Source organism: Poromitra crassiceps, assembly GCF_964638095.1.
Source record: "Poromitra crassiceps genome assembly, chromosome: 10".
Classification (NCBI taxonomy): domain Eukaryota; kingdom Metazoa; phylum Chordata; class Actinopteri; order Beryciformes; family Melamphaidae; genus Poromitra; species Poromitra crassiceps.
The window spans coordinates 5664125-5674787 of NC_139631.1; the positions used below are offsets into that span (position 1 = coordinate 5664125).

The 10663-nt window shown below is 45.2% G+C and overlaps 1 protein-coding gene across 1 annotated transcript; it reads left to right on the plus strand.

The window, feature by feature from the left end:
* Positions 1-1171: 1171 nt before the first annotated feature.
* On the plus strand, positions 1172-10271 carry npffr2a (neuropeptide FF receptor 2a; the record flags this gene model as incomplete). Its single annotated transcript, XM_083644442.1, has 3 exons — positions 1172-1514; positions 7976-8075; positions 9404-10271. The coding sequence occupies exons 1-3, from the start codon at positions 1187-1189 to the stop codon at positions 10269-10271; spliced, it is 1296 nt and encodes a 431-aa protein (XP_083500568.1). The 5' UTR covers positions 1172-1186.
* Positions 10272-10663: the final 392 nt, after the last annotated feature.

Here is a 10663-nt window from a genome sequence, read left to right on the forward strand (position 1 = left end):
TTACACTGCATCCCTGCTCACTTACACTGCATCCCCGCTCACTTACACTGCATCCCTGCACACTTACACTGCATCCCTGCTCACTTACACTCCATCCCTGCACACTTACACTCCATCCCTGCACACTTACACTCCATCCCTGCACACTTACACTGCATCCCTGCACACTTACACTGCATCCCTGCACACTTAAGCCCAATTTATGCTTCGTCTGCCGACACTTTTGAAACGGTCGCCGACAGAAATGAGGACTTGAGTCGACACTTTCAAGTGTCTGCGAGCAGCGTCTGCTACCTGGTGAAATGTCTAGTGTCGCTGACTACGTCACATAATGTCGCGCAAGTCTGATTGGCTATATAGACGGGCACGCGCGACTTCCTTGTTTTAGTTTTCACTGAAATGAAATTAATGAGCGTGTCCCCGCCTCCCGGTATTTTTATCAGCATGTCCTTGATGTATGACTTCGTGAAAATCACAAAGAACACCGTGACCAACTTCCCAGAGAGAGAGGAGGTGATTGTGTGGTTGTGTGTCGTTATATGCGGCTGCAGTTACATCTTGCCTCTTGGGTTCACTGACAGCATTCCCTCTCTTGCCTGTCTGCACTGCACTAGTTCTCTGCCTCCCTCTGTCTCTAGCATCACGTGACCGTTGCGCCGCGGAGAGAAGCATAAATGCAGCAACATGAGCGACACTTTATTTTTCGTCTGCGACCATGTGCTGAGCGACACTTTCTAATAAGTATAAATTAAGCTTTACACTGCATCCCTGCACACTTACACTGCATCCCTGCACACTTACACTGCATCCCTGCTCACTTACACTGCATCCCTGCTCACTTACACTGCATCCCTGCACACTTACACTGCATCCCTGCACACTTACACTCCATCCCTGCACACTTACACTCCATCCCTGCACACTTACACTCCATCCCTGCACACTTACACTCCATCCCTGCACACTTACACTCCATCCCTGCACAGGCATGTCTCATTGAGATTAAATCTCTTTTACAAGAGAGGCCGGGCCAAGTATGATATGATATGATATGATATGGAGAATTAGCTAACAAGGAGGAAAAAAGGTCTGCAACATTGTCCCATTCATTGGAATTTTATTGAAAAAAATGAGCTGATTGAATGAACAGATCGACTCACTCGTGTTTTCTTTTCTCAGGTTTAAAATGAACGAAGGACTGGAGAACAACTTCACTAATTTCTATGACGACTGGACGGTGTCAAACTTGTCCATGGAGTCCGTCAGACCCAGGAACAACATCACCTATGTTGGATTTTACCTGCACCAGCGATCCATCGCGGCCACCTTCATCGTGTCCTACTTGCTGATCTTCTTGGTGTGCATGGTGGGAAACGGAGTCGTGTGTTTCATTGTGCTGAGGAGCAAGAACATGCGGACTGTCACCAACTTATTTATCCTGAACCTGGCTGTTAGTGACCTCCTGGTTGGGATCTTCTGCATGCCCACAACACTTCTGGACAACATCATCACAGGTGAGCTGCTGTTTGACTGCAGAGCTGATCTGAGGCAGAATGAGCATTTTTTTAAATCCTCTATGACCCTTGAACCCCGGTGCTTTAATCACTGAATCATAATAGTCACATATTATCTATAAATGTAATGCAACATGTTTTGGATCAGAAATGTTCATATTCTACATATCCGTGGATTGCAGAAGCGTACAATTCTGGTGAGCAGGCTGATTTTAAGAATCACATTGACTTCTGGTACTTATCAGGGCTTTTGGCCTTATTCTTGACATTTTATTGATGAATGGACATATGAGAGAAACAAAGAGGATTCCCGCACACTGCCAATTACTTGCAACAAACTTTAATCAACAACGTTTCGGTCTATCGACCTTCATCAGGTTAAAAAGGTTTTAACCTGATGAAGGTCGATAGACCGAAACGTTGTTGTTTAAAGTTTGTTGCAAGTAATTGGCAGTGTGCGGGAATCCTCTTTGTTTCTCTCATATGTACTGCATCCCCGACGCACCTGCCTTTGAGGGACTGAAGGTGTGCATCAGCTCCTTCTGACATTGATGAATGGACAAAAGCTTCTACATCAAACAATTCGTAGGTTCAACCCTCATGAGCTGTGCTTTGGGGGAAATGTATGAGGACTGAAGGCTGACACCTGACCTGACACATGGCATTTTAGGATTAGATCTCTGCTGTAGTGACATAACTCTAAAGTCTCAAATATGACAGGACAGCTAAACATGAATGAAAGCTTATTGGCTTTGCAGTAGATGATCACATTTAAAGTGATGCAGAGTTTGATGGAAAATTCACTGTCCTGTGTCTATGCAGAGTGCTGTCACTCTTGCGCTCATTGTCATAAAAAGCCTGGAGGTGTCTATGGGCTGATACTGAAGCTAGAGGTGTCTATGGGCTGATACTGAAGCTAGAGGTGTATATGGACTGATACTGAAGCTAGAGGTGTCTATGGGCTGATACTGAATCTAGAGGTGTCTATGGGCTGATACTGAATATAGAGGTGTCTATGGGCTGATACTGAAGCTAGAGGTGTCTATGGGCTGATACTGAATCCAGAGTGTGTCTATGGGCTGATACTGAATCCAGAGTGTGTCTATGGGCTGATACTGAAGCTAGAGTGTGTCTATGGGCTGATACTGAAGCTAGAGGTGTCTATGGGCTGATACTGAATATAGAGGTGTCTATGGGCTGATACTGAAGCTGGAGGTGTCTATGGGCTGATACTGAAGCTGGAGGTGTATATGGGCTGATACTGAATATAGAGGTGTCTATGGGCTGATACTGAATCCAGAGTGTGTCTATGGGCTGATACTGAAGCTAGAGGTGTCTATGGGCTGATACTGAATATAGAGGTGTCTATGGGCTGATACTGAAGCTAGAGGTGTCTATGGGCTGATACTGAATATAGAGGTGTCTATGGGCTGATACTGAATATAGAGGTGTCTATGGCCTGATACTGAATCCAGAGTGTGTCTATGGGCTGATACTGAAGCTAGAGGTGTCTATGGGCTGATACTGAATATAGAGGTGTCTATGGCCTGATACTGAATCCAGAGTGTGTCTATGGGCTGATACTGAAGCTAGAGGTGTCTATGGGCTGATACTGAAGCTAGAGGTGTCTATGGGCTGATACTGAATATAGAGGTGTCTATGGGCTGATACTGAAGCTAGAGGTGTCTATGGGCTGATACTGAATATAGAGGTGTCTATGGGCTGATACTGAAGCTAGAGGTGTCTATGGGCTGATACTGAAGCTAGAGGTGTCTATGGGCTGATACTGAATATAGAGGTGTCTATGGGCTGATACTGAAGCTAGAGGTGTCTATGGGCTGATACTGAAGCTGGAGGTGTCTATGGGCTGATACTGAAGCTAGAGGTGTCTATGGGCTGATACTGAAGCTGGAGGTGTCTATGGGCTGATACTGAAGCTAGAGGTGTCTATGGGCTGATACTGAAGCTGGAGGTGTCTATGGGCTGATACTGAAGCTAGAGGTGTCTATGGGCTGATACTGAAGCTAGAGGTGTCTATAGACTGATACTGAAGCTAGAGGTGTCTATGGGCTGATACTGAAGCTGGAGGTGTCAAAATGTAAATGCCCTCCCTGAGTGAAGCCTGCAGTACCATGAAGCATGTGATGTCCCAGTTGTTTCACAAAATTATTCAGAAAGTCTGAAATGACAATCTGCCGTGCGCCGAATGCCCATTCAATCTAACCAGTAAGGGGAGCTTCAAAACGCTGTCTTCGACTTACACTTGATCTGATGTGCAAGTGAGCGAGTAGTGCTTGATTCTCTGCATGAACTAGCACTGAAAACGTGGGGTGACATTTCTGTGTGAGATTTTGCCTGAGGGACAACAGTCAATGCAGAACTTCACAGATGTATGTGGGCAGTGTGGCAGAATGGCCACAAGGAAGTTCATCCTGGGAAAAACAACAACACATGACAGCAGCCTGGAGTTAAATAAATAAATAAATAAATAAATAAATAAATAAATAAATAAATAAATAACTGCAAAAGAAAAAGCCTGCGGTCTCATGAGACAAAAACAGAACTCTCTCGGACGCAATGTTTTGCATTGGAGCTGTCAGAACCTGGGGCAGCTGCATCTCATTGCCTGGCTGTCCAACACCATGTCCTACCATGAAGCATGCTGGGACAGGGACTGGGAGGTCCGTAAGGATAGAGAGAACAATTCATTTTTCAGGAGAAGCCAGTGACCTGAGACTGGGGCCATGAGCTATCATGTTTCACTGTGTGGATCAGGCTGTCTTGTCTGTCCAGCATCTGATGTGATTTCCCAAGTGGTCTCTCAGACACCACAGGTCTGATGTTTGGATAAAAAAATGAGGGACGGAGCACATTGTTCCTCCGTTTGATTGGCCTGGTGGAGGCGCTGTAATTAAAGGTCAGCGTTTCACAGTTTGAAAGGCCATAGCTGCCGCATCACTAGGCTCATCTTACTAGGCTCATGTTGATGCAATTCAGAGTGGCATCTTAATGCTGCTGATTGGCCGAAGGGGTGCCTGCATCGCATTATTATGCATCCCACGGCACCTTTTCCAGCTAAGCTACACTTCAGTGCAGATTTTTATGGCTGTTACATGACTGTTGATAAATTCAATTAGATGGCCCCAATTATATCTATAAATGATGTTATGAATCTACTCTGCCCATACGTGCTTACACAGCACACAGCAGAATTATTTCCATGCACACAGATGTGAGAGGAAATACAAATGAGGAATATATCAAAATGATATGACTATGATTAACTTTGAATGACTTGAAGATAGATTTAATAACAACCTGCTGGCATAATGCTAGGGGGGATCCCAAATAGTCGACAATTTGTTTGAAGGAGCCTGATTCGACTAACGATCTCACAGGATCTTTCCATTCCGGCTATATGGGGGTGCTGAATTTCTGATTTTACATAGAATACATACATTTTTTACATAGAATTGCTTGGTTTCTCCCAAATCCCCAATAGATTGTGATATGGGCCAGGGGCGTATCTACGGGTGGGCCTGGGTAGGCACAGGCCCACCCACTTCTTGCCCTGGCTCACCATTTTTTTTTTTTTTTTTTTTTTTTTTTTAATTGGTTGTTTTCTAGAGGCAAACTTGCTGCTGCCTTGCTAGCCAATGGTTTTGTAGCTTAAAAACGCAGGGCACATCATCTCCAGAGTCTAATGCATGACAACTTCATGACATCTAGGAATTTTGCGCGCGTTCTGTGCAAAATTTCGTCATGCAATTGCCCCACCAATTTTGTCCAGGCCCACCCAATTTTATCCAGGCCCACCCATAATTGAATTTCTGCCTACGCCCCTGATATGGGCCTATTTTAGTATCAGTCTATTAATACGGTAAAAACATGTCCCAATTAAATAAGCAAGCTCATGCCAATTAATTTTCTGATTGCCAGATTCTTATTCAAAAAGAAGAAAATGAATAGTCTAATATTCAATAGCCAAATTCGATTTGACTGACAGACAACGGGTGGAAAAAAGTGTTTCGTCGTAAATGGATGATCACAAAAAGAAGGGAAAAAAAATCTCTATTTGAAGTTGCCGTCCGGTCTTCTGAAGGTTTAATCTTGTTGCGGTTAAGGGAAAGATTAGGTTAATAAAATACTTTTTAGGTGAGCGTTTTGCTAGCTAAAGGTCGCAGAGCCTCTACCTACCGGCTTGTTTTTCTCTTATTCTAATTTCCTTTGCTGTTTCCTATACTATTACTAAAGAGTCATGTCATCTTATCTCATCTTATCTTATCTTATCCTATCTTAGGCTATATTATCTTATTAGCTCCGTTTAGCTTAGCTTACCTTATGTTGTGAATGAAACCCTAAGTTAAGAGACAAGTGAGTGTCACATGTCTGTCTGGCACGAACCATGATGTGAGCATCGTGTTACATAATAACCCAAGAAGCCAAAACACATGGCCTGTTAAGTGCTTTGAGGAAGCTTTTGTTGAGTGTGGTTTAAAGACGTTAACATCACATAATGCTCTAATTGATGATGGTGATGGGATTTGATCCTCTCCCAGGCCATTACTGTGGCCCCTTGTGATGTGGAACACATTAAAGAGGCGTCACTAAAGGCCTTGTGATGTGAAACATCAAAGGCAGCGGCCTCACTGGGGACGCTTCTCCACGGGATTAAATGCTAATGCTAATGCTAATAACTCCTTTCGGATGACTTAATATGGGGGTGCCCCTCTGGCTCACCTCACTTGGTATAGAGCGCGTACAGTAGGCCTGCCATAAAGGCCTAGTCCTTCAAACCGCCTGAGGTTCGACTCTCTGTTCCATGGTCCCTCATGCCCCCCCTCCTCTCTCGCCCCCTTTCCTGTCTATCTATTGTCCAAAGAAATAACATGGTATTATTATCCTATACCAATTTTTATGTAAAACCACGTGTATTTCATGAAGAGCTTTGTAACGCTCTTGGTGGAAACTATAATAATTGCAGTATAATAACAATCACCGATATTTAGAATAGTAATTATTTTCCAGGGACAGTTTTAATGTCATTCAAAGACAAACTCACCTGCTTCACAACAACCGAGGCCAAGCACTCTACAGAACTGGCACTTCCCCCATTGTCATGAATAGAAAGAGCTCAGAGTTATTTCCATCATTCACAGCATAGTGCTGTCTGTGATGGTGCTGCTGACAAACCACACAATGAACAATCACTGTGTAGCGAGCAGAAGTGCACTTGGTACTGTGAGATAAGTTCTGTGAAGGCTTCACGTCACTGTGATGAATGCTTTCTACCTACATACAATTTAGAGTTTGTTTATTCACTGTATGACCGTGATGCCCCTTCATCAGAAGCTTTATGCCTCAAAGGACTTCACAGGTAATGAGCCATAGATCTACAATCAATCACAAAACAAAACTAGAGGGCTGCCTCCGCCACGGCATGTTACACCCACATTGCCCCGCCTCCTTTTGCCCAGTGGGCGGGGACAGTTGATGAGTTCGTCCTTGGCCCGGCATGACCAGCCTTTCTTCTACAAAGTTTTGTGGTGTTAACGTGAATCCATTCGGAAGTAACACGCCCACTACAGCGCCCCCCTTTGGCCAGTGGGCGGGGGAAATTAAGCACTTCTAAGTTGGCCGATGAACAACCTTTCGGGCAAGTTTCGTGCAAATCTGTTCATAACTTTTTGAGACAGACGGGGGCAAAAACATCACCTCCAGCCAAAGTGGTGGAGGTGATGTGTTACCAGTATGCAATTAAAAAAGGAAGGACACAAGGAAACATCCCCCCCGCTCTCCCTCCCTTGCTCCCCCTCCTCCCTTTTCCCGATCTCTCCTCCCCCACATACCCCCGCTCTCCCTCCCTTGCTCCTCCCCACCTCCTCTCTTCCCTGTTCTCTCCTCCTCCACATTCCATCCCCCTTTTCTCCCTTTCTCTCTGGCTCTCTCTATCATTATGATTGTTCGATCTTGTTGTTGTTATTATTACTACTGTAATTGTTACTGTCGTGTCAGCTAGATTTAGCTAGACATATTCTCTGTGAAGTCCTCTGAGACATGCTTGTGAATTAGGGCTATACAAATAAACTTGACTTGACTTGACTCACTTGACTTGAAGAAGCACAAGACAAAATAGCATGTTGGAAAACTAACAAGCGTACCTAACATACACAGCCTAGCCTAACCTGGTACCTGGTACCTGGTACCTGGTACCTGGTACCTGGTACCTAACCTGGTACCTGGTACCTGGTACCTGGTACCTGGTACCTGGTACCTAACCTGGTACCTGGTACCTTGTACCTAACCTGGTACCTGGTACCTAACCTGGTACCGGGTACCTGGTACCTGGTACCTAACCTGGTACCTAGTACCTGGTACCTAACCTGGTACCTGGTACCTGCTACCTGCTACCTGCTACCTGCTACCTGGTACCTGATGTCTTCTCTCTTTGCTTATGACAGGATGGCCATTTGGAAGTCTGGTTTGCAAAATGAGTGGCATGGTCCAAGGCATCTCCGTGTCAGCATCTGTCTTCACGCTGGTTGCTATCGCTGTCGACAGGTAGAGTGGGGTCATATTCTGTCTTTTAAACTGCATGTTTTAATCACACCCTGTTGCATAGTGTTATTTAGAACCTCCCACTTGATCATTTTGTGTGTTTTTTGCCTCATGAATGTGTGAGATGTTTGGATGATCTTTGGAAAACAAAGTCATTCAGAAATATGGAAAGGGATTTGGATTTGTGGTTTGTACCACAACCTCTTCAAGTATTTAATCTAATCATCATTCCAGTGTATCTGCTGTACTCATTCTTGTGTTTTCTCCGCTGTGTCTCTAATCTATTGTAGTCACAGCAGGGGTGTCTTTTTTAAAGCGTAATACTCTGGATGTCATTACTGCCTGTTGCTGGTGCTGCAGCTCAGCAAGAAACACACACACACACACACACACACACACACACACACACACACACACACACACACACACACACACACACACACACACACACACACACACACACACACAGTGGACTTAAGGAGGTTATGGAGAGTGGGAGGGTGACAATGGCCTTGTCTGACCCAGCTGGCATTTTAACATTGACCATGCATTTCCCCGTCCGTGCACTAGATGTGCAATGAGGCCACGTTGTTTGATTTAGAAATATATCTCGAGGGTCAGGGTGTCCTCCCCATGAAGACGAGATGGAGTTTGGAGTCCTTTGACGTCGAAAAGTCATATCACGTATCTAATCAGACACATGATTAGAATTAGATTTGAATGGTGGCGTTACAATGGGATTTACTTTGGGATGGCAGATGTTTTGACTTTTCCTCATGGACGATGATGAATAAAAGATAATATAGGGGTATGGTGAAATTTACAGCAATAATATTATTTCGGTTTATGCTGTTATTAGGGTTTTTACCAAACCAACACATCACTGTTAGTTTTCTCAGTTTTTACTACTTTGACCAAATTAATTAATTTTCTTTTTCTGGCATTTCTGCTTCATTAGACATCACATAGACATGCAGCACACTGCAATTAGCACATAGCCTTAATGGTATGCGCTCCAGCAGTCGAGCCACCGGGGCGCCAAAAGGGGTTATTATTATTTCGCTTATTTACAAGTTGAATGTCAAACGAGGATGGAAGGATCTAGAAACAACGGTATACAGGAAGCTGTCATCAGTCGCAACAATGACATCATATATTTTCAAAGTCCTGGGATCCAGACTAAGAAAGATACCAAATTGTGCGAGTCTGGAATAGTCTTATTATATTCTGAACTATTGCTTCACATTCACTTTCCTCATATTCTGTGTTCTCGTGATTACAGTGTACTGTACAGTAATCTCTCTTTTTTCTTCTCTTTCATCCCTTTGCAGATTCAGATGCATCGTCTACCCCTTCAAGCAAAAGCTGACAATCTCCACTGCCAGCTTGATCATAGTCATTATCTGGGTGCTGGCCGTCTCCATCATGTGTCCCTCTGGGGTCATGCTGCAAGTGACCAAGGCTCAAAGCATCCAGGTGTTGCTGGGCTACGAGAACAAAACGAGCCCGTTCTACCTGTGCAGGGAGAACTGGCCCAACCCGGAGATGCGGAAGATCTACACCACGGTCCTTTTCGCCAACATCTACCTCGCTCCTCTGTCGCTCATCGTGATCATGTACGCCCGGATCGGCATTACGCTTTTCAAAACGGCCGTTCCGACAGCGGCGGGGGGGAAGCCGGGCCACGACAACCGCGACCACCGCCACGGCCACGTGTCCAAGAAGAAGCAGAGGGTGATCAAGATGCTGCTGATCGTGGCCTCGCTCTTCGTCCTCTCCTGGCTGCCTCTGTGGACCCTCATGATGCTGAGCGACTACGCCAGCCTGACGGAGCAGCAGTACCGAATCATCAACATTTACATTTACCCCTTCGCCCACTGGCTGGCCTTCTTCAACAGCAGCGTCAACCCCATCATCTACGGCTTCTTCAACGAGAACTTCCGCCGAGGGTTTCAGGCCGTGTTCCAGTTCAGCTGGTGCATGGCGGAGGGGCAGCGGCGGAAGAACTACTCGCACAGGCTGCAGGGGAACTCGGTGCTCCCGGCTGAGCCGCAGGCCTCGCTGGAGCCCATTTCTCTGAACAACCTGGACAACAGCGCCTCCCGGAGACCCAACCGTGTCAAGGAACAGGACTTGGTCATGGAGGACTTGGAAAAGGTTTCTCCAAGCAGTGGCGGTGTGACTGCAGTGTCTATTTGAGGAGACACATACAAAGATGTTCTTACGATTTCTTAGAAACAGCCTCCAAACCCTAAGTCGAGCATAAATACGCTGTAAGACTACTGAATACATTTTACAAACCTGACATCTGTATGCGTCATTTAATTTCAGAAGTTTTCAAAAGCTATACGAGGGATCAGCCGAGCAGCATTTTGGTAAACAAACCGCGTCACTGGGTGGCAACGGCAATGGAACCCTATGGAGCGTGAGCGGCTTTGGGAGGCTTGAGTGTCTGACTCTAGCCGGCTGACTCTGTTTACATTTTAAAAACTGTGACAGTTCACACAACTTTAACACATGCATACATCAAACTCTTGAGCTACTTCTGCTCTCACTCAGAATGTCAAAATATAAGCGATGTGATGTATAGT